The 24280-nt window shown below is 39.6% G+C and overlaps 1 protein-coding gene across 1 annotated transcript in view; it reads left to right on the plus strand.

The window, feature by feature from the left end:
* Positions 1 to 24280, plus strand: part of Angptl5 (angiopoietin like 5) — a 54377-nt gene that overhangs the window by 17015 nt on the left and 13082 nt on the right. The window contains 5 exon segments of the mRNA XM_041656766.1: positions 1743 to 1928; positions 3098 to 3154; positions 3157 to 3604; positions 11112 to 11191; positions 11832 to 12046. Coding sequence (XP_041512700.1) covers positions 1743 to 1928; positions 3098 to 3154; positions 3157 to 3404 — 491 coding nt within the window. The 3' untranslated portion in view covers positions 3405 to 3604; positions 11112 to 11191; positions 11832 to 12046.

Below are 24280 nucleotides of genomic sequence, written 5' to 3' on the forward strand. Positions count from 1 at the left end.
TGAGGTTGCTCAGGATGGTCTGTCTGAGGAAGATTTCACAGGAGACACCATAGAGAAAGAGGGGGGAACATGGGATTCTGTTGAAGGCCGTCACCAGCTCAGTGTCAAGGGTTCCAGCACAACTAATGTTTTCTGTGGAGTCCGTGGCATGGAGACAATGTTCCTATTACAGAGAGATGTCTCAAGTAAGAACCGTAAAAGTCACAGAGTCATGCTTAAGGCCTGAGCACATGTAGCCTCTCTTCTCCCGCAATTTTCTAGGAATCTCACCAGAAACCCTATTATTTACTGTAAAGACATGCCTTCACTCCTTTGTGTAGCCCTGTGGCCCATGGTTTTACCGTATCAGATTGTAATTTTACCCAAGGGACCTCTGGGGCCACCCTATGATTTCCTTTACTTAAAAAATAAAGGAGGAAGAAAATAAAATACATTGTTAAAAAAAATAAATAAAAAAGTGTCCATTTCCTTTACATTTTCCAGTTTTGTGGCATATAGGCTTTTGTAGTAAGATCTAATGATTCTCTGAATTTCCTCTGTGTCTGTGGTTATGTCCCCCTTTTCATTTCTGATCTTATTAATTTGCGTGTTCTCTCTCTGCCGTTTGACTAGTTTGGATAGGGGTTTGTCAATCTTGTCGATTTTCTCCAGGAACCAGCTTTTTGTTTCATTGATTCTTTGTATTGTTTTCTGTGTTTCTATTTTGTTGATTTCAGCCCTCAGTTTGATTATTTCCAGTCTTCTACTCCTCCTAGGTGAGTCTGCTTCTTTTTTTTCTAGAGCTTTCAGGTGGGCTGTTAAGTCTCCAATGTGTGCTTTCTCTGTTTTCTTTAAGTGGGCACTTAGTGCTATGAACTTTCCTCTTAGGACTACTTTCATAATGTCCCATAAGTTTAAGTATGTTGTTTCTTTATTTTCATTGAATTCCAGGAAGACTTTAATTTCTTTCTTAATTTCTTCCTTAATCCAGGTATGGTTCAGTAGTTGAAGGAAATGTTTCTTAAGGAGCAGCTGAGTTGAGATTAAAACTCCTACTTTCACTGGGTCGCATCATTTGTTAGTTGACGTAAGACTTCAACAAGTTTTTTGTTGACATGCCGTAAAGGTAAATCTTGACTTTTAATTTAGTCTTTAAGTACACTTTTAAGTTGAATTTGGGGCGATAGAAATGGAGCAGTTTGTTTGGTTCTGTTCAGGTTAATGAATTAACAAAATAAGTAGGTGATGTGGGCTGAGATTTCTGTTGACAGAGGCTTCTTTGCAGTCGTTCAGTCCCAAAGAAATACACAGAGGTCTACATTAATTATAAACTGATTGGCCTATTAGCTCAGGCTTCTTATTAACTCTTATAACTTATATTAGCCCATAATTCTTGTCTGTGTTAGCCATGTGGCTTGCTACCTTTTTCGGCATGGCAGTCACATGTTGCTTGCTCTGTGTCTGGGTGATGGCTTCAGATCGAAGCTTTCCTCTTTACAGAATTCTCATTGCCCCACTCTAATTCCTGCCTGATTACTGGCCGATCAGCATTTATTTAAAATGCAAGTGACAGGGCACAGACCATTGTCCCATAGCAAAGTTAAATAACAGCTGATGGATGAGCTGGGCCACGCCTGTCCAGAGTCCTGGTTATGGATGCATCTCCTTAGTTATAAAGACGCTGAATGGCATCAACATTCACAAACAAAAGATTGTTCTCCCATTTCAACTAAATGTCTTAAAACAAAGCATTTCTTTTACAGGAGAATTTTGGCTAGGACCGAAAAAGATTTTTTACATAGTAAACCAGAAAGATTCCATTTTTGTGTTTCATGTGGCCCTGGAGTCCGAGGACGACACCTTGGCTTATGCTTTATATGATAATTTTTGGCTCGAGGATGAAACACAATTTTTAAAAATACATTTAGGACAATATTCAGGAAATATGGGTAAGATTTTAATTACTAAAATGACACAAAAAATTGAGCTATCCCTTGCCCGGTATTACGTAAAGATAGCCATAACACAGGACATATGGTGATGACATACAGCCGATGACAGTAGATTAGAGATCAATGTGTAAGTCAGATCTTGGCTTTCTAGATACTTCATATAGCTTTTCTTTTCACTGAACATATTAATCAAAAATTTCATGTAGGTTAAATGTAGGTATGAGTCCGATAAGAACCTTTAACTTCATGTAACTGTACAAAACAAAATATAGTTCCTGAGCATGCAATTTAATTATTAGCTGGACTGTCTCAGCCAAGAAATTTAATCCTTTAAGGATCTGGTGAATATCAGGCATGATAGTCATGCAGTGTTTAGTGTAAGCTCCTTAAAAATAATCAGTCTACACAGATGTGAAGAACCATGGGGGACAGCACAACTCAATAGTACATCAGAATTTTCATGAGCACCCTAGGCATGCTACAGGAACATTATATCTCCAAATGAAAGGAAATTATGTTGCAATTACAAATCTAATATTCTCAAGGGTAAATGCTTCACCTTCATCCATAATTGTCTTTCTAAAATGAAAATCTACCATGAAGTGGTGAAGAGATGAGTCACTGGTTAAGAATATTTGCCATCCTTCCAGAGGAACAGGTTCAAAGCGCAGCACTCACTTGGGGCTCACAACTGTCTGCTATTCCAGTTCCAGGGGATCCAACATACTCTCTAGCCCCTATGAGCACTCCTTGCATGTGGTGCACAGACACATATGCAGGCCAAACAATTATACCCATAAAAAAGTAAAAAGAATGCCCAAACCCCATTATGTAATAAAAAGAAAACATAGTGTGTAAGTTGTTTTATTTTTTTTTTTAAATTATCAGTCACCGTTCAGATCACTTTCAGGTATTGCAGGTACATGTACCGTAATCTGATTTTTCTATAGCCAAGCTTCCATGCTGGTTAGTCTGTGTACTTAAAGATACCGTCAAGGCTTCACAAGGTTTGGCACATTGTGTGAGAGAGATTTTCACAGGACAAATAGTGGAAAAAACAATCGATTCTGTTTCTGGATTCAGTATTTCTGTATAATTGGATGGTAATGATTGAAATAAAAATTCTCTGAATTCATCTTTTTTTGAAAATAATCCATTTTATGCAGGTGATGCATTTCGGAGCTTCAGGGAAGATGATAACCAGAATACAATGCCTTTCAGCACTCAGATGTTGATAATGATGGGTGCCGCCCTGCTTGTCAGTCTGTGAAGAGCTGCAGTCACCTCCATAACAACATTGGCTGGTGCTTCAACCAGTGAGGTCTCACGAACCTAAATGGCATCCATCGCCTTCCTGGAAAACTGCGTGCAATTGGAATTCAGTAGGGTACATGGACCGAAAACAATTCTGCTGTCAATATTAAATCTGCCTCAGTGAAGACTAGAAGAACTTACAACCCCTATTTTAAGTAGTCTTATTTTAAACTGTAGCACAATTTCTATAGTTATTTTTGAAAATGTGCTAAAACTTTTTTGTACAGAGTTTCTTTCTTACTTAGAGTTTAACATATTAGCCAAAATTGAATTGAATATAGATGTCATCTTAGTGCTATGAGTTTAGTTAGTAAACTTCAGTTTTGCAGCACTTATAAAAGCAATCACAGCGCATCAAGGTATGTTTTTTAATTGACTAATTAACATTTTGTGATTGTTTGCAAGATTCACAGTAAATTTATTTATTTATTTATTATGTATACAATATTCTGTCTGTGTGTATGCCTGCAGGCCAGAAGAGGGCACCAGACCCCATTAGAGATGGTTGTGAGCCACCATGTGGTTGCTGGGAATTGAACTCAGGACCTTTGGAAGAGCAGGCAATGATCTTAACCTCTGAGCCATCTCTCCAGCCCCCAGTATTTTTTTATAAACAGGTATTAGAAAATTTTTTATTAATTACATCATTTCTGAGTTACCCAGTGTTTTCTCGGATCTTTGAGGAACAAAGTCGGCCTACTTTGTGTCTGAGAATGACTGAACTTTGGGTCCTTCCGTTTGTAACTCCAGAGTGCTTAGATTGCTGGCATATGTTGCCATGTGTGCTCTATACAGTGGCAGAGATGGGACCTAGGGTTTTGTGGATGCTAGCCGACAGTCTGCTGCCATCTGTTCTTTTTCTTATTGATATTTATTGAGCTCTACATTTTTCTCTGCTCCCCTCCATGCCTCTCCCCTCCCCCCTTCAATCCTCCCACAAGGTCCCCATGCTCCCAATTTACTCAAGAGATCTTGTCTTTTTCTACTTTCTACTTCCCATGTAGGTTAGATCTATGTAAGTCTCTCTTAGTATCCACATTGTTGTCTAAGTTCTCTGGGTTTGTGGTTAGGTTGGTTTTCTTTGCTTTATGTTTAAAAATCACCCATGAGTGAGTGAATACAAGTGATAATTGTCATTCTGGGTCTGGGTTACCTCACTCAAAATAATGTTTTCTAGCTTCATCCATTTTCCTGCAAAATTCAAGCTGTTGTTATTTTTTTCTGCTGTGTAGTACTCCATTGTGTAAATATAGCACATTTTCCTTATCCATTCTCCAGTCGAGGGGCATTTAGGTTGCTTCCAGATTCTGGCTATGACTAACAAAGCTGCTATGAACATAGTTGAGCACATGTCCTTGTGGCACGATTGAGCATCCTTTGGATATATACCCAAAAGTGGTATTACTGGGTCTTGAAGAAGATTGTTTCCTAATTTTCTGAGAAATCACCACCACACTGACATCCAAAGGGGTTGTACCAGCTTGCAGTCCCACCAGCAATGAAGAAGTGTTCCCTTTTCCCCACAACCTCTCCAGCATAAGTTGTCGTCAGTGTTGTTGATCTTGGCCATTCTTACAGGTGTAAGATGGAATCTCAGAGTTGTTTTGATTTGCATTTCTCTGATGACTAAGGATGTTGAACATTTCCTTAAGTGTTTTTCAGCCATTTTAGATTTCTCTGTTCATGTCTGTACTCCATTTTTTTTATTGGATTATGTGATCTTTTGGTGTCCAATTTCTTGAGTTCTTTGTATATTTTGGAGATCAGATGTCTGATGTGGGGTTAGTGAAGGTCTTTTCCTATTCTGTAGGCTGTCATTTTGTCTTGTTGACCATGTCCTTTGCTTTACAGAAGCTTTTCAGTTTCAGGAGGTCCCATTTATTAATTGTTTCTCTCAGTGTCTGTATAATTGTATAATATGGGGTTATATTTAGGAAGTGGTTCCCTGTGCCAATGCATTCAAGTGTACTTCCCATTTTCTCTTCTGTAGGGCCTGGGTTTACCCCTGCTCCTGGGGTTCACCTTGAGGACAGTCTCTGGCCAGCCAGCATTTACATTTGAACCTGTGCTCCCTCTGCCCCACCTGGTGATTAGCTGTAGGGCATTGTTTACTCCATCTTGGGTGTGGCAATTTCCCACCTGCCTGGGGGGAATTCTTTGTGTAGCAGCTAAGTATTTAAGGATTTCCCCAAGGTTGAATAAAGGCTTTTGTCTGACCTCCTTTCGAAAGACCCAGGTCTCTTGTGTGTTCTTTCGATCTCCAGGCCCTTGCCCGACTATAATACGACTGTACTGAGAGGGTAATACAGAATCGGGTGTTACACTCTTCTATAAGGTTCCGTGTGGCTGGCTTTATGTTGAGGACTTTGATCCATTTGGGCTTGAGTTTTGCGCATGGTGATAGATATGTGTGTATTTTCATTCTTCTACATATTGATATCCAGTTATGCTAGCACCATTTGCTAAATATGCTTTCTTTTTTCCATTTGATATTTTTTGCTTCTTTATCAAAGATCAGTTGTTCGAAGATGTGTGGATTGATATCCGGCTCTTCTGTTTGGTTTCATTGGTCCTCCTGTCTGTTCTTATGTCAATACCAGGCTGTTTTCAGTACTGTAGCTGATTCACAGTATTTTTTTAAGGAACTTGCTTTCTCTTTGAGCATGTAAACCATAGTAATTTGTTAAGAAAACTGAAGAGATACTTCTCTATCTGTATGCTTACTTACATAATTTATCGGTAATTTCTAGTGAAGACAGTTATAAGGAGCAATGTATGAGAATTAATACATTAACAACATGGGTTAAAAGTTTTACCAAGTGATACCACAATATTTTAAAAGTGATAAGAACTTGCTGCTAAAATAAAACCTTTCCTATTTTATCATGAATAATAATTTTGTTTTTATTTGCAATATATTTACTGTACATATATCCTGATCAGTTTCATTCTAAAACACTTTTAAATCTCTTTAATTAGTTATTTTGAAACAGGGTTTCTCTGTGTAACAAGCCCTAGCTGTCCTGTAACTGGTTCTCTAGACCAGGCTGGCCTTGAACTCACAGAGATGCACCTGCCTCTGCCTCCCAAGTGTTGGGATTAAAGGCATCTGCCACTACCACCCAGCCCTAATTACAATTTTTCATGTTTTCTTTTTAAAGCTTTACTTGATAACTCAGCCATTCCTAGAACTCACTATATGGCCCATACTATCTTGGGAGTCACCATATAGCTCAGGCTGGCCCGGAACTTGGGCAATCCTGCTTCAACCTCTTGAGTGCTAGGTTATAGTTATGAGCAGCCACATCTGGATCTTAGCTCTTTTTAAGCCAAGTGATATACACTGTTAAGTGCACGGTGAGCATGATGAGTCATTGGTCTAGATGTGCTTGGGAGAAATCCTGTTTCCTCCGTGGTTTCTAAGGAAACGGAAGGTAATGATACCACAAAGACAATGCAGGAAACATTCTAGGCCAGGAATCAGTTAATGATGAAGAGTAGGAAAGACAGCAAAGGACAAACTCTCCTTTTCATGTGGTGTCACAGTCTAAGAGCTTCCTTATAAAACACGCACATGCCAAGAATAGCATTTGACATAATATAACTGGTCAATAAATTAACTTGTCATTAATTATCACAAAATCTATTTTGTTGGTATTTACCCAGTATTCGCACATAAGCTGGGATATGTAATACAACATTGCTGAAGGAGTAGTCAGGGAAACAGTTTGTCTATCTCAGTTTTATATATCACATCCAGACACACAGTTATGAATATCTGATCAGAGATGATATTTAATGTGGGCTAGGCATCTGACACTATGACATACCATGCATGGACCTCAGTTCTATGATGTTAGTGTGATGAAGGTGGTTAAACCGTGTAGACACACAATGATATCCCTTAACATGTTAGTGGAATTCAAGGATAGGCCTTGCCTTCTTGGTCTTTTCACTGAAATACTGGTGAGGAGGGCAATGCTGCTCACATATGTCTGGTTCTGCCCTAATCTGCGTCCCATCACACCGTGTTATCTTGCATCAAGTGTTCTGTGTAAAGAACAAATTGATCCTTATGTCACTTCTGAAACAACTTTTGAAAGATGTTCTAAAGGAAGAATTTAGAAAGGCATACAGTGATGTAACAGTTGATTGGAATCAGCTTGAACCAGGCTTGCCGTTGGTGTTCACAGTGGCTCACTATCTGAGGAATAACGTGACAGATTCATGGAACCTGTGCTTCAGATTAAAATAGTACACCTCAGAAAGTTTGCAGATGCAGAAATGAGAAAAACTGATAACATCAAAAAATTTTGTAAAAGGCTACTTCTATTTTAGTGTAGTAATGTTGTTTTCAGTAAATGCTGGGCTTAAGAAATAAATTTTTGTTATGTGGCACTAAGAAATGTAATGCATTGAACAGCTGTGAAGGGACTTCAGGCATTTAATTTTCCACAAATGCTAAAGCATTTTTATTCAGTGAGGCTAGGCTTCTGAAATGGCAATAAATGACATAATAAAAACTTTAGTTAAGGTTATATAACTTTTAAAGAAAATTTGGAAAAACAATTTTTTAAAATTTCATTTTACATTCCAACCAGTTCTCCATCCCACCCCTCCTCCCACTCTCTTTCACCTTGCCCCAGCCCACCCCCCATCTACTCCTCCCAACAGATAAGGGCTCTCTATGTCTAGCACATTAGGTTGGGGCAGGACCAAACCCCTCTCCCCTGCATTAAGGCTGAGCATGGCATCCCACCATAGGGAATGGGATCCAACAAGCTAGCTCATGCACCAGGGGCCCTTCAGATAGACCAAGATACACCACTGTCTCCTACATATGGAGGACCTAGTTCGGTCCCATGGAGGCTCCACAGCTGTTGGTCTAGAGTTCATGAGATTCCACCAGCTTGGTTCAGCTGTCTCTCTAGATTTTCCATCATGATCTTGACCTCCTTTGCGCACATATTATCTCTTCCCTCTCTTTGAATTGTTTTTGCTGTGCCAATGTGTTCAAGGCTACTTCCCACTTTCTCTTCTGTTAGGTTCAGTGTAACTTGATTTATGTTGGGGTCCTTGACCACTTGGATTTGAATTTTGTGCATGGCAATAGATATGGATCTATTCTGATTCTTCTACATGTTGGCACCAGTTATCCTGTCAGGAGCCGTATCCTCCTAAAATCGTTACAGGGACCATCACCCTGGGGAGTCTGCAGAGAACCCCACACCCATAATTGTGTTAAGAATCGTTCTATTGACAGAGCCTACCCCACACCCAAATTGGCTGTTAATGGAGAGCTATCTGTTAGCGGAACCCACCCCACATTCCAAACTATCTAGAGAACTAGGTGTGTCAACTCGTGACTTCCTGGCCTACGTGACCTGACCGAAGGTAACCTCCTGGACCATGTGACCACCATGGACCATGCGGCAAGATTCCATGCCCCGCCCCCATCCCAAGCCAAACTCCTTACCCTATATAAGCTGTACCCCATCTCTAATAAACTGAGGCTTTGACAGGAACCCCCGCTTAACCTCATTCTTCTCTCTTAGCCCATTATCTTCCAGATAGTGCCTCTCCGGGACCCTGGAATAACTGAACTGCCAGGCGGGTTACAAACCCCTAGACTAAATAACCCGCCAAAGCAATCAACATTATCCCAGCACCATTTGTTAAAGATGCTTTCTTTTTTCCATTGTACCATTTTGGCTTCTTAGTCAAAGATCAGGTGTTCATAGGTGTGTGGATCAATATCAGGGTCTTGATTTGATTCCTGTCTGTTTTTATGCCAATACCAAGCTGTTTTTATTACTGAAGCTCTATAGTAGAGTTTGAAGTCAGGGATGGCGATGCTTCCAGAAGTTCCTTTATTGTACAGAATTGTTTTAGCTATCCTGGGTGTTTTATTTTTCTATCTGAAGTTGAGTATTATTCTTTCAAGGTCTGTGAAGAATTGTGTTGGGATTTTGATGGGGATTACATTGAATCTGTAGATTGCTTTTGGTAAGATTGCCATTTTTAGTATGTTGCTCCTAACTATCTAAGAGCATGGAAGATCTTTCCATTTTCTGATATCTTCTTCAATATCTTTCTTCAGAGATTTAAAGTTCTTGTCATACAGGTCTTTCACTTACTTGTTTAGTTAGGGTTACCCTAAAATATTTTATATTTGCGCTTCTTGTAAAGGGTGCTGTTTCTCTGGTTTCTCGGTATATATATATATATATATATATATATATATATATATCTGAGGACTACTGATTTTTTTGAGTTAATCTTGTATCTGCCACATTACTGAAAACATTTATCTTTAATGATATTGTAATTTCATAGTTGCATGTATATGCTATTATAAAAAGCATAGTCAATAACCCATCATAGATTTAATAACACCAGGGAGTGTCAGAGTAGCTGATAGTCCGGGAGTTAAGAACTCTATCAATCTTCTTCCATACACATATGCGTGCAAACACTAGACCCATTGTTGTCCAGACAGGTCTAAGTTTAGAAGTAAGAATAGTTAAAATCAGTGGTTAGCAAAGCAGGGCCCGTAAGTCAATCATGCTCCACTGTTTTGGTCAATAAACATTCACTGGAATGCAAGCATAGCCTCTTACTTCTGTCTATATCTTCTTTCATGTTACAAGAACAGAGTTAATAAACCTTCATCAAAACTCTATTCATTATGAAGGGGATACTGTCATCTGTATGCATTATAAAGGGAGCATTATCATAATCATTTTATAACAATGAAAATTTAGGCAAATCTTGGATTAGATTTAAAATGAGGAATTGAGAGGATCCATCAGAGATTAAACTCATGGGATAAGGAAGATCTCTATACCTCTATATATGTATATATATTGGATCTTGACAGAGAATCCCAGAGTAAGTCAGAAGGACTTGTCAATCTTAGGCCAGATTTCAAGGCTTATTTCATAGCAAAGTTCCTCTGGCGCAATTTCTTCTTTTTTCAAGAGAGACGAGGGGTCTCATCTGTTCCCTTACAGTGGCACATCATATACTTAGCTCCCGAGGCAAATAACAGACATCCAGACTCTTTTCAAGGTTACTTGCTGTGATTTTGTGGTATCTTTGGAAAGGCATGCCTGCAACAAATATCCAATAGGTTATTTTAGAGAGGTGCCTGTGGCTTTCTAGAGGATATTCCTTGATAGTGGCAAATGATTTTATCAGAATGTTTTGTATTTCAAATTCCCACAAGAGCCAATAGAAATGACTTCAAGTTCTTGGGCATTAAAGTAGCCAAGATTTATGTAGGCAGTCTATATAGTTTATGCACACACACATAAGGATAAGCTTCTCTGAATGTCAGTGGACTCTATGACCTAGGTCTGCTCTAATCTAATTCAAGGGGCTCCGGCTGGTGAGCACAGATAGGAATCTCTGGTATTGTATTGCTACTGCACAGAAGTGGTTCTGAAGAGTCACAGAACTGTTTATATTGGTACCTCCTCAACCTTGACCTCTCCCTTTCCCATCTTGTTAATGTCTTCAGAAAGAAGTATCACCCCTAACAGAGAAATATTTCTATGGATCTATTCTTATTGATTCTTGAGAAGTTTCACATGTGAAGTCTTGGGACTCCTCTGTCTTCAACTAAAAGGTTTGCATCTCCCAGGTACTAGGTTTTCCCTGTAAGTGACTCTTGGCTGATGGTCCTTCTTGACAGTTCTTTACACAGATGCTCACTTCAGTCTTCCACGGGGAGATCACCTGCTTTAGTAATAAGATAGATGTGATGTAAATGGAAATACTGTCCATGGCTATCAATTGTTATTCGAATTTGTAAACAGTGGCCTTTGTGTTTGAGGGTAGCTCATCCATACTTGTTCTTCACAGATTAAAGAGCCGTGACACAAGGCTTGGACTCATGCAGAGCAAGGCTGGGGAGAAGAGTGGAAGGGGGTGATGGTATTTCTGTGAGTATCATGTTTGTATTTTAACTCGAAGTTCTTGACCTTGTACATCTGGAGTCTTGAAGACTTCCTGCCAGATTTTAAGTACTGTGATCTTTTACTCTACGTGAATGGAAGGTGTTTGACAAATGTTACATGAAATTCATGAAATTCCTTCTTTAGCATTGCTATTCTTAGACAGATACCATTAGGACCTGTTTTTTTTTTTTTGCTTACAATGTTTAGGTTGGTATATGGGGAGGTTCATATTAAGGGATCCACTATTTCTTAGCACATTCAAAGAATGTACTACTTCAGAGATGGGTTCTCATGACCCATCCTTTTACAGACTCCTGAGTTAGCCTCACAGCGTACAGCATCTAGATCTGTCCTTATTATAGACTGAGTTAGCCTCACAGCTTACAGCATCTAGATCTGTCCTTACTATAAATTCTTGAGTTAGCCAGAGCATCTAGATCTGTCCTTACTATAAATTCTTGAGTTAGCTACAGCATCTAGATCTGTCCTTACTATAAATTCTTGAGTTAGCCTCACAGCTTACAGCATCTAGATCCGTGGTACATTCATCAGATATATTCTCTTCAAGTCCCTGTGTCACTAAGGTATGTTTTGTTTATAGCATGTTTTCACCCATCTTTTCCAGGGGAAAGCCTGAGGCCTGTTTGCTGAGCTGGAGTGGGGTTGGTGGAAAGTCTGTAACTGCCGACCTCAAAGGCTCTGGGCTAACAAAGACAGCACAGCTCCTCAGAACTCAGACTGCTCTTCTTCCATTGTACCCCTCAGGACACTTAAGGGGTTCTGCGGAGAGTTTCATAGCCAGAACACCAGCTGTGCTCTGACCGTTTGCTCTGATAGCGGGTAAGTATGTATTGGGCCTTTGGACTTTGAGGACAACAAGTGTACAACATCCTAGTCTTTTTTCCCCTTGCACCTAAAGCCACCACTCAGACCTATTCCTCTTCCTAGTGGTAATTCAGGTACTCCCATTGGATTCATTTATACTCCAGCCCTACAAACCCCAAGTGGGCCTGGGTGTGTGGGTTCACACGGGTCCATGAAATGAAGACTCAGAGACACATTGAGAATGAACTTAACCTTAGCAGTCACAAGGTTCCTTAGCCTGGTGGACTGAAGCACTTTCCCTTAGCCCTTCAGCATTCTTACTTTTTCCTATATATTTACACGTTAGTTAGTAGATTTTCATAGGCTCAAAACAACCTGAATGAAGCTTCCAAAAATACTCTGTCAAGTACAAATACCTGATTCATGAAGTACCATGGTTTTCTGGGTTTTCCTTAACCAAGTTTTACATAGGCCTTATATCCATGGGACAAGATTTGCAAAGGGTGACAAAAGGTACCTGTAGCACAAAGGATGGACTAGGGCTGGGTGCTAACTCTGGATCTAAGCCAGGTATGGCCCATTGGGGGTTTATGGCTAGTGGGGGGTGAGGGGGATGGGAGGTGGTAGTGTTGTTTGCTATCCCTCTGGTGCCAAGCCGGCAAGAATTCTGCCATACCCAAGCTTTATTCGTGCTTTTTTGGGTTCAAATTCAGGCATCTCTTCCTGAACACCTTTGAGACTGATGAAAGCAATGTGGAATTTTTCTTTAACTGGTTAGATTCATGAAAAAAAAAATCCCCAATCTCTATTTAAACTTAACTATTAGTATTTTTATATTTTAGTTTTTGTTTGAATCATTGTATAGGTGGAGTTTTCCTGTGCTGGCAGCTGCTCCCAAATAACCACTGAGAAACTTAATATTAATTGTAAATGCTTGGCTGATAGCTCAGACTTGTTACTAGCTGACTCTTACATTTTAAATTAGCCCATATTCTTTATCTACCCTCTGCCACATGATTCATGGCTTGTTACCTCAGTTTTTCATGTCCTGCTTCCCCTGTGTCTGCTGGCATCTCCTCTGACTCCACCCCTCTTCATCTCAGCATCCTTAGTTTGGTTGTGCCACCTATACTTTGTGCCTAGCTACCGGCCAGTCAGCATTTTATTAAACCAATTTAAGTGACAAATCTTTACAGTGTATAAAAGGACTATTCCACAGAATCATTATATACTGAGTTCTAGGCCAGCCTAGGTTAGAGAGTGAGACCTTGACTCAAAACAAGACAAGACAAACCAAACCAAAACAAAAAACCCAAACCAAACCAATACAAACCACAACCCCCCTCCAAAACCAAAATGGAAGCAAACATATATATAATTATAGTATAGTTGGTTCTCTGAGAAAAAGTAGGAAAAGTACTTTAGGGCTATGTAAGTATGGACCGTGATATACAGTTGCCCAGGGTGTAGACTCCTGATCTAGACCAGCAATTCTTAAATTTATTGTACTCATGACCCAATTTAGTTAGAAAACTTTTTACATGATCTGTATTCAAATTAAATGTGTACTGATAATAAATCCTAGAGAGTTTTATTTTGAAACACTTATTCAGCATACTCACCACTTTGTAATTTATTAAAGAGAAGCAACTTTGAGTACTAATGAGATGGTGTGCTCTTTATCCTTACACAGAGAATCAAATCTTGACCGAATATCTGTAGAGCATCTTCAACCATTCTCAGAGCTGATTAGTATCTTGTTTCACAGTCATGGAACTCAAGAATGCTGCTGGGCATAAACACACAGTACAAAATGGCAGCAGTGTGTTTGGAGGCATTCCCAAAACTGTTGGAAATTCTGTCCAATCCCATTCCAAAATTCATCCAATGACCTTGTATAAAACTCAAGCCAGCATCTCTAACAGCAGTTTTAAAAATCAAGCATTCTAATACAATAAAATCAAACAAGTGTTGACTAAATCCTTACTTGCTGAGGAATGATAATAGAAAAATATAAGAAGTCTTTGCTTTTTAATTGAACTGTTGCATGTCTGCAAGTGCAGAAACATGGCGTAGGCGGTGAAAGCTGCAGTTTATAGTGAATACTGGTCTTGAGTCTGAGTGTTGGTTTGTGCTGTGTGCTGTGATTCCACATGCATTCATTACAATGTGCTCAGGGCACATGTTCAGAACCAAGGCTGCAAGTGCAGCACAAGTCAGTGATAGCCAGAAACACCCCAAATTCATTGCAAATTTGATTTTAAAATAATTTTTGTTGCATATCCAGAAACCTTCTATTGCCACATTTGTCTTGCTACCTTTAATTCCTTTATGTGGCCTCTACATTGGTTGATGATGCAGTTTGAGAAGGTAGGGTCTAGATGATGTAGGGTGGGACAGTACAGTAGAGTAAATTGGGAATGTTTTGGATGGGAAGGTTCCAGGCACTTGTGAAGAACTTCTCCCTCAGCATATGCTTCTTCCCCCACAACTCTGGATCACGTCTGACGAGAACACTCATGTATCCACTTCTGCTTTTACTTCTATGACCCTATCTGGCGAAGACATGTGCAAACCTTGTGCCTGTGGCTTCCATCTCTCTGAGTTCATATGTGTGTTAGTCCTGTAGTGTTTAGAAAGTCTTGTTTCCTTGGTGTCTTCCATTCCCTCTGGCTCTTATACTCTTTCCTCTTTTTCCACAGGGTTGCCTCAGCCCTGAGGGGAGGGATTTGAGGGAGACATTCTCTTCAGGGCTGAGTGTTCCAAGGTCTTTCTGTCTCCCTGCATATCATCTGACTTGAGTCTCTTTGTTTTTTCCCATCTACTTCAGGAGGAAGCTTCCCTAATGATGGCTGAGCAAGATACTGATCTATGAGTATAGCAGAATGACATTAGGAGTTGTTGTATTGCTATGTTCTTTTAGAATAATAGTAGTATTTGGCTTTGCCCTAGCTCTCTGGGATATCTAGTCCCAGGTTTTTGGTCACCAAAGCATTGACACGTGTGGGTTCCACATTGTGGGGTAGGCCTTAAGTGAAACCAGATGTGGTTGGTTACTCCCACAAGGTTTGTGCCACCATTGCACTGGCATATGTTCCAGTCAGGACAGTGTTGTAGATCAAAGGGTTTGTGGCTGCATTGGTGTTCACTCTTTTGGTAGTGTGCAGAGTAACTCTTCTGGTAGCAAAGATGCTAGAATTTAGGGATGAAGGCTCTATGTAGGCACCAGCTTGACTTTTCCATGTTCAAATGTTGAGGGTCATCTAGGTTGTTTCCAGTTTATGGCTGTTATTAATAGAGCAGCAGTGAACAGTTGATCAAGTGCCTCTGTGGATGAAGCGACTTTTGGGTATATGACTAAGAATGGCATAACTGGATCTAGTGGTAGATCAATTCCCATCTTCCTGAGGAACCACCATGCCGTTTTCCATAGTGATATTATAAGGTGTAAGATAAGGTCTCAGAGTAGTTTTGGTTTACATTTCCCTGATGACTAAGGTTAGTTAGACATTTCTTTATGTGTTTCTTAACAATTTGAGATTCCTCTGTTGAGAATTCTCTGTTTAGATCTATAAATTTTTAATTGGGTTATTTTATTGATATCCAGTTTTTGAATTTTTTATATATATTTTGAATATTAGCCCTTTATCAGATGTGTAGTTGGTAAAAATCTTACTCCATTCTGTAGGCTGACACTTTGTCCTAATGATGGTATCCTTTGTCATGCAGAAGCTCTTCAGTTTCATGAGGTTCCATTTATTAATTGTTCCATTTATTAATTAATTGTTGATCTTAGTTCCTGTGCTAGATGTGTTCTGTTCTGAAAGTCTTTTCCTGTGACAATGAGTTCGAAGCTATTCTCCACTTTTCTCTTCTATGCAGTATAGTGTATCTGTTTTATATTGAGGTCTATGATTTGTTTGGAGTTAAGTTTGTTCCGGGTGATAAATAAGGATATATTTGGGTTCTTCTCCAAGCAGACTTCTAGTTTGACCAGCACCATTTGTTGAATAATCTTTTTCTAGTGTATATTTCTTTCTTGTTTATTAAAAACCAGTATCATAGGTGTGAGGATATAAGTCTGGGCCTTCAGTTTGATTCCATTGGTCAATGAGTCTGATTTTGTGCCGGTGCCCTGTGGTTTTTATTCAGCTCTGCACTTCACATTGATGTCTGTGATGGTGATGCCTCCTGCGGTTCCTTTATTATTCAGGGTTGCTTTAGCTATCCTGGGATTTTTCCTTATGAAGCTGAAAATTGTGTTTTCAATCTGTGAACAATTGTATTGAAGTTTTGATGGGGATTGCAGTGAACCTATAGATTGCTTTTGATAGGCTGGCCATTTTTACTATATTAATCCTTCCTTTCTATGAGCATGTAAGATCTTTCTGTCTTCTGGTACACGTGCTTGGTTAGAGATACTCAAGATACTTGATGTCATTTAAGGTTATTGTGAGAGGTGTTCTCCCTATTTGTTTCTGTCTGTCTGTCACTTGTATATAGGAGGGCTACTGATTATTTTTTTTTGAGTATTTTGTATCCAGCACTTTGTTGAAGTATCAGCTGTTGGAATTAACTGGAGGAATTTTCAGGGTCACTTATATATGCTAACATATCTGCAAATCATGATACTTTTCTTCCCTTCCAATTTATAGCCCCTTCATCTTCTTCAGTTTTCATATTGCTCTGAGACTTCAAGTACTATGTTGAGTAAGTATTGAGACAGTGAACAACCTTGTCTTAGTCCTAATTTTAGTGAAATTGCTTTGAGTTTCTCTCCATTTTAGTTAATGTTGATTATGGGCTAGCTGTAAGTTGTCATTATTGTGTTCAGGTATGTCCCTTGTATCCCTAATCTCTTTAGGATTTTTATCATGAAGGAATGTTGAATTTTGTCAAAGGCCTTTTCTGCATCAAATGAGATGAACATATGTTTATTTTGTCTTTCTTTGATCATCTGTTGGAATACATTTACTGATTTTCTTATATTGAACATATCTGGGATGAAGTATACTTGATCATGGTAGATGATCTTTTTGATGTGTTCTTGGGTTCAATTTGCGAGTATTTAATTAAGAATTTTTGCACCTATGTTAATAATTGGTCTGTAACTTTCCTCCTCGGTTGGGCTTTTATGTGGTTTGCGTATCAGGGTAACGGTGACCTCATAAAATGAATTTTGGAATGTTCTTTCTCCTTTTATTTTATTTGAGGAGTACCGGATTAACTCTTCTTTGAAAGTCTAGTGGAAAGCTGCGCTCAAACTATTTGGCCCTGGGCCTTATTTGATTAGGAGATTTTTAATTATTGTTTTCATTTTGCTAGGGGTTATAGGTTAGTTTAAGTTGTTCATCTGATCTTGATTTAACTTTGGTAAATTGTATATATTGAAAAAAATCATTATTTTTTGATTTTCCAGTTTGGCGGAGTACAGGTTTTTAAAGTATGTCCTTGTGATTCATTTGATTTTCTCAGCGTCTGTTGTTATGTCTCCCTTTTCATTTTAATTTTTAAAATTTGGATCTTATCTCTTTGCCTTTTAATTAATTTGGACAAGGATTCGTCAATCTTATTGATTTTCTTAAAGAACCAACCCTTTGCTTCACTGATTCTTTATATTTTTATTTGTTTGTTTCTATTTTATTGATTTCAGCTCTGAGTCTGATTATTTCTTACAGTCTACTTCTTTTGGGTTTGATTTCTTTTGTTCTAATGCTTTTAGTTGTGCTTTTAAGTCACTAGTAAAAAATCTCTCCAGTTTTTAAAATAGGCACTTAGTGCTATGAACTTGCCTCTTTGGGCCAACTTTATTGTGTTCTGTAAATTTGTGTAGGTTGTATATTTTTATTCAGTTTTAGCCAGTCTTTAATTTCTGTCATGACCTATTTTTCATTCAGTAGTAAGCTGTTCAGTTCCCGTGAGTTTGTAAGCTTTCTGTTGTTTCTGTTCTTAATATCTTAATCCTTGGTGATCAAATAGGACACAGGGTATTATTTAAATTTTTTTGTATCTGTTGAGACTTGCTTTTTGTTCAAACATGTGGTCTGTTTTGGAGAAAGTTTCATGAGGTGCAGAGAGAAAGATATATTCTTTCGTGTTTGGATGAAATGCAAGTATCTTTTGTTTATAACATGTTAGCTCTGTTATGCCCAAATCTGTGAAGTCCCTGCAAAAGCCAACAATGAGACCGAGTCCCATATGTAAAAGCAAAGAGCCTTTATTTTAATCAAATTTTCAAACTTGGTCTCTCCACATGCCCAACATATTGGAATAAACAGAGAGCCCCAAGCTCAGTTAGAATTGGGTTTTTATAGTAGTAAAGGTGGAGGTGAGGGGTTTCTGAAGTTTAGGACCCATGATTTGCTGACATTTGTCTAGGGGTGTCCTGGTGAGGTGTGCTGGCAGGTGATCCTATCTACAGTGGTTGGAATGTTAGGAATTTCCTTTGAATGGTCTGTTCTTGCGTGGTGGTTGGGTAATCTCAGCTTGTGGTTTTTCCTGCTACCACATATTGCTTCAGGGTAAACTACTCAGACTCAGGCCTCTTATTAAATTTATCGATGGCTGAGTTCTACTCTGGCAGGTGATAATGGTTGGAAGTAAAAAACTTCCGCTGGGTGACCTGCCCATACTTAGCTTATCATGGCTGGATCCCACATTATTTTCTGTTTAGTTTTTGTCTGGATGACCTGTCTATTGGTGAGAGTAGGGTTTAAAAAGTCTTCTACTATAAATGTTTGAGGTTCAATATGTGCTTTAAGCTGTAGTGGTGTTTCTTTTACTAACTTGGGTGCCTTTGTGTATGGGGCATAGACATTAAGAATTGCACCATCTTTTTGGTAGCTGTTTTCTTTGATGTGTATGTAGTACCTTATTATTTTTGGTTTGAAGTCTTATTTTGTCCGATATTAAAATGTATACATAGCTTGACTTTGTAGGTCCATTTGCTTGGGATATCGTTTTCCATCATTTTACCCTGAGGTGATGTCTGTTCTCAATGTTAAGTTGTTTTTCTTTGATGCAGCAGAAGGATGGATCCTGTTTTCATATCCATTCAGTTTGTTTATGTCTTTTCATTGGGGGATTGAGACAGTTGATGTAGAGAGGTAGCAGTGAACTGTGTTTGTTGATTTCTGTTACTTTGCTGTTGTTGCTATTGGAATGTGTGTGTGTGTGTGTGTGTGTGTGTGTGTGTTTTCCCTTTTGATTTGTTGGTCTGGAATTTTTTCCCCTGTGATTTCCTATTTAGGTTGGAGTTTTCTTTCTGTGCCTTCTGTAGAGCTGGATTGGTAGATACTACTTAAATTTAGTTTAATTATAGAAAATCTTATTTTCCCCATCTATTGTTATTAAAAGTCTTGCTGGGTTTGGTAGTCTGGGCTGGCATCTGTGGTCTCTTACAATCTGTAGCACATCTGTCCAGGGCTTTCTGGCCTTTAAAGTCTCCACTGAGAAGTAGGGTATAATTCTAATAGGTCTACCTTTATATTTACTTTGTCTTTTTCTCTTTCGCTTTTAACATTCTTTGTTGTTGTTGTTCTGTATTTAATGTTTTGAGTATATGAAGTATGTGTGTGTGGGGGGGGTGGGGGGGAAATCTGTTCCAGATTTCCTGAATGTTTTATGTCAGGAATGTTTTAGATTTGACATTTTCTTTGACCAAGACATCCATTCCTTCTATTGTATCTACAATATCTCTTTCATCTTTTGTATTCTATTGGTGAGGCTTGACTCTGAGATTCCTGTTTTAGCTTCTAAATTTTCGTCTCCAGATTTCCCTCAGTTTGGACTTTCTTTATTGATTCTATTTCTACTTTCAGGTTTTTATTCATTTCCTTCCCCTGTTTGATTCTGTTTTCATAGATTTCTTTATAGGATTCAATCATAGCCTTTTAAAGGACATCTGACACATTCATCAAGGCTGTTTTAAGGTCTTGTCTTGCATTTCAGTTATATACTCAGGTTCTACTGTGGTGGGTTGTTGGCCTCTAGTGGAGACATACTGTCCTGGCTGTAATTGACTGTGGTTTTACACTGGCGGCTAGGCTTCTGGGTTCAGAAAGATTCCTATTCTAGGTGTTGATATCTGATCTTGTCTTTGTTGGGTATGAGTTTTATTCCTTGCCCTCTCTGGTACTTAGAGTGTGGCAGCTTTGTGTTGCCTGGGAGGGAATTCTTCTGGGATATTGCTAGGTGTGTCCACTGGGAGTTCTGGGAGCTTCCACTTAAGAGTGGGGCTGGGATAGAAGAGTCAGTGTCTCAGGGGGGTGTGCCGGAGGTGGGAAAGCAGGGTGTTTCACCATATCTGCCTAGTCTCCTGGATACAAGGATAGATTGTGAGGAGTGGCTATAACAGCTGTTTTGTTACAGAGATGACCAGAAAAATGGGGCTTGAATCTTGAGATTTTTGAAGAGGCTCCCATTAGTTCAGGCACACTGTCTTAGTGGTGGACCAATACCTCATGGTCCTGACTTCCTTGCTCATATTCTCCCTCCTTCTGCTCTTCAACTGGACCTTGGGAGCTCAGTTCAGTGCTCCGATGTGGGTCTCTGTCTCCATCTTCATCTGTCGCCGGATGAAGGTTCTATGGTGATATTCAAGATAGTCATCAGTTTGACTATGGGACAAGGCCAGTTCGGGCACCCTATCCTCCACTGCCCAGGGTCCTAGATGGGGTTATCCCCATGGACTCCAGGGAACCCCTCCAGAGCTAAGCCTCTTGCCAACCCCAAAATGGCTCCCTCAATTAAGATATCTCCTTCCCTGCTCCCATATCTGTCCTTCCTCCATCTCAACCAACCTTGAAACTCCATAGAGCTGTGGCAATAAACATGGCTTTTACCAGCAACTCTGCCATGAAGCTAGACTCTCAGAAAACTAAGGAATGGGGAGGATCCTGCTGTCAAAGTCACAGCTTTAATCCTAGCCAGATTGCTTAGCAAATTAAAGTCTCATGGTGAGAAAAAGAGAGATATACAGTAAAGATAGATTCAGATGGACAAAAACCCCTCTAAACAGTTTACAGTGTGTTTAAAAATATATGTAGACTTAGGAGAGAAAAGAAAAAGGATAAAGTCCTTAAAAAAAAGAAAAAAGTAGTTGGGTGTGATGGCACACACCTTTAATCCCAACACGTTGGAGGCAGAGGCAGGCGGATCTTTGTGAGTTTAAGGACAGCCTGATTTACAAGAACTAGTTCTAGGATAGCCAAAGATACACAGAGAAACCCTATCTCCAAAAAACAAAAATTAAAAATAAAAGAAATAGAGTTTAAATAAAGCCACGTAAAGATATTAAATACATAGAGAATCTGGATACTTTATGTTATTGTGTTGTCCTTGAATTGTAGGACTGCTGAGGAAGGAGCAGAAGCTGTTAAAATACATTTGATTAAAAATACTGCTGAATTAATCCAACATGTATTTTGAAAATGCCCTGACTTCAAAATTTAATTCAAAAGATATGTTACTTTGGAGTGGAGGTTTTGCTTTTGTTTCTATAGGAAATGAGAGGCCGTGGATTCATTCTGGGTTAAGAAAAATCAGGTTTGATCAAGGAAGACCCCTATAAGAAATTTCTGATTGGAGTGGATGGCCAAGGTGATCCAACATTTCAAAGGACCTCTGTTGGAGTTTCATCTGAGTTCTACATCCTGAACAACCTCAAGATTGCTGGCTGAGATGATCAAGCCTCACAGAATATTCCAGTCAGGACTTACCATAATCCTAAATTTTCTTTGGGTCCCCATAAGATTACCAGCAGGAAGTAGCCTAGAAAACCATGCCCATATTCCCACAAAATGGATTATGGATGTTTGTCTTTGTTTAGAGTGTTGGTTACAAGTTGTTAGAGATAATTGATGTGGGATTCCCCTATGTATGCTGTGAATACCATTGGTCAATATAGAAACTGGCTAAAGAATAGAGCTAGGTGGGGGAAAACTAAACTCAATGCTGGGAGAAGGAAGGTGGAGTGCGAGAGAAGCCATGTAGCCCCACCTGAGACAGATATGCTGAAACTTTGCTGGTAGCCCATGACCTTGTGGTGATGCACAGATTAATGGAAATGGGTTAAATTAAGATGTAAGAGTTAGAAAATAAGAAGCTAGAGCTAATGGGCCAAATAGTGATTTAAATAATATGGTTTTTGTGTGACTATTTCGGGAGTCTGGGCAGCCTCCTTACTACAGATAGCGATCTGGAAAAAAGATAAACAAGGAAGATTAGATTCAGAGTTCTTGTTTTGAAAAAAAAAAGAGGGAAGTGCTGTGGGACAATGGTCTTATACCCTGTAAAGATTTGTCACTTGTATTTGTTTAATAAATGTCCATTGGCCAGTAGCCAGGCAGGAAGTATAGGCAGGGAGACCAGAACAGGAGAATTCAGGAAAAAGGAAAGGCTCAGTCTGCAGTTGTCACCCAGACACAGAGGAAGCAAGATGAGACTGCCTCACTGATAAAAGGAACCAAGCCACGTAGCTAACATAGACAAGAATATTGGGTTAATTTAAGATGTAAGACTTAATAAGAAGCCTGAGTTAATAGTCCAATCAGTTTATAACTAATGTAGACTTCTGTTTGTCTCTTTGGGACTGAACAGCGGTGGGAATGGGCAGGATAGACACCTTCGTCAACAGGTACACACTATTATGTGAAGTAATAGGGGCGGCGGCGGGGCTGCGTCCCCAACACCCCAGCCGCCTGCCCGGCTAGCTTATGCCCCGAAATAATTACACGGACACTGTATTCTTTTAAACACTGCTTGGCCCATTTTCTTCTAGGCTAATTCTCACATATTAATTTAGCCCATTTCTAATCATCTGTGTGTAGCACCCCAAGGTGCGCTTACCGGGGAGATTCTAGCCTAGTCCATCCTGGGTCGGAGCTTCATCCCGGGAGCGGGGCATGGAGTCTCTCTCAGACGTCTGCTCAGGAGAGCAGAGCTATGGAGTCTGAGCTCACTTCCTCTTCCTCCAGGCATTTTGTTCTGTTTACTCCACCCACAGGGCCAAGCAGTTTCTTTATTGGCCAATGACCTTCCTCCATCATTTATGCTTGCTGCTCTGTGGGCAACTGTGTCTCCATTCCTCTGGGAAACTGCATGGGAGTGAAGAAGTGACCACCCTAGTGTTATCCCAAGCAAAGGCTTCCACATGATTTTGACTGATGTCTGTTCCACGGTGTGGTAAATCTCTTTTCATTGTGGTGGGTTCTGTTCTTTTCCAAGTGAGCCTGATACCCAGAGGGAGCCCTCAGACAAAGGCTGACTTGCTGTCAGGCTTTCATACACAAAATAAAAAAAGGGGCCTTACTACTGTGAAAGCTTAAAACACTTCTGTCTTCTCATCCTGTGACTAAATGAGAGAAGTAACTTGGCTGTGCTATGAATCCTTAAATGAAATCCCTCCGAGGTTTTAGAGATTTGTTTTTAACAGAGTTGGAAAGCTAATAGCGTATTTATTCATTTTGCTTCTACATTAGCCCTTACTCTGTAGGTCCAATTGCTTAGGACTACTCCAATGAAACACAGAGGAACTGCTAAGGAGCCTCATCCCCTCACTGTCTAACAGTCCCCGAAGGATTGGGCATCTCTCTTTCTCCAATGCCCATTTGGCCTTGAACATTTCAGTATTTTTCCATTCCATTATGGAATGCTAAAGGATTGTAGCAGTCTTTCTTGAACTGCCAGCCCCCAAATCATGACACAGAGACTTCTTAATTATGAATGCTTAGTCTTAGCTTTGACTTGTTTCTAGCTAGCTTTTTTTGAAACTTAGGTGAACCCATTTCTATTCATCTATATGCTGTCGGAGGCTCATTTACCTCATCTGTGTACTGTCAATTCTGCTTTCCTGCTTCCTCTGTCTGTCTACTGGCCCCTGGTAGGTTGACCCCTGGCTGGATGGCTGACCTCTCTTCTCTCTGCCTGGCAGCCCCACCTGTTCATTCTCTGTCTATCTATTGACTGTTCAGCTTTTTATTAGACCAATCAGGTGCCTTAGGCAGACAAGGTACAACAACAGCATGTTTTTATGTATGTAGTTAAACAAATGCAGCATGATAAACAAAAGAAACACATTGTTACATAGTTAAACAAATATTCTATTTCACAACAGGGGATAGAGTCCACTTGAAATACTAAGGCTAGGTTCTCCATGGGCTCATGTGGACTTCAGAACAGATTATAAAACTACTGGGTGGTGGTGGTACACACCTTTAATTCCAGCACTTGGGAGTCAGAGGCAAGCAG

This window comes from Microtus oregoni, unplaced genomic scaffold, assembly GCF_018167655.1.
Source record: "Microtus oregoni isolate MIOR12 unplaced genomic scaffold, Mior012 000008F_ref0000371, whole genome shotgun sequence".
Classification (NCBI taxonomy): domain Eukaryota; kingdom Metazoa; phylum Chordata; class Mammalia; order Rodentia; family Cricetidae; genus Microtus; species Microtus oregoni.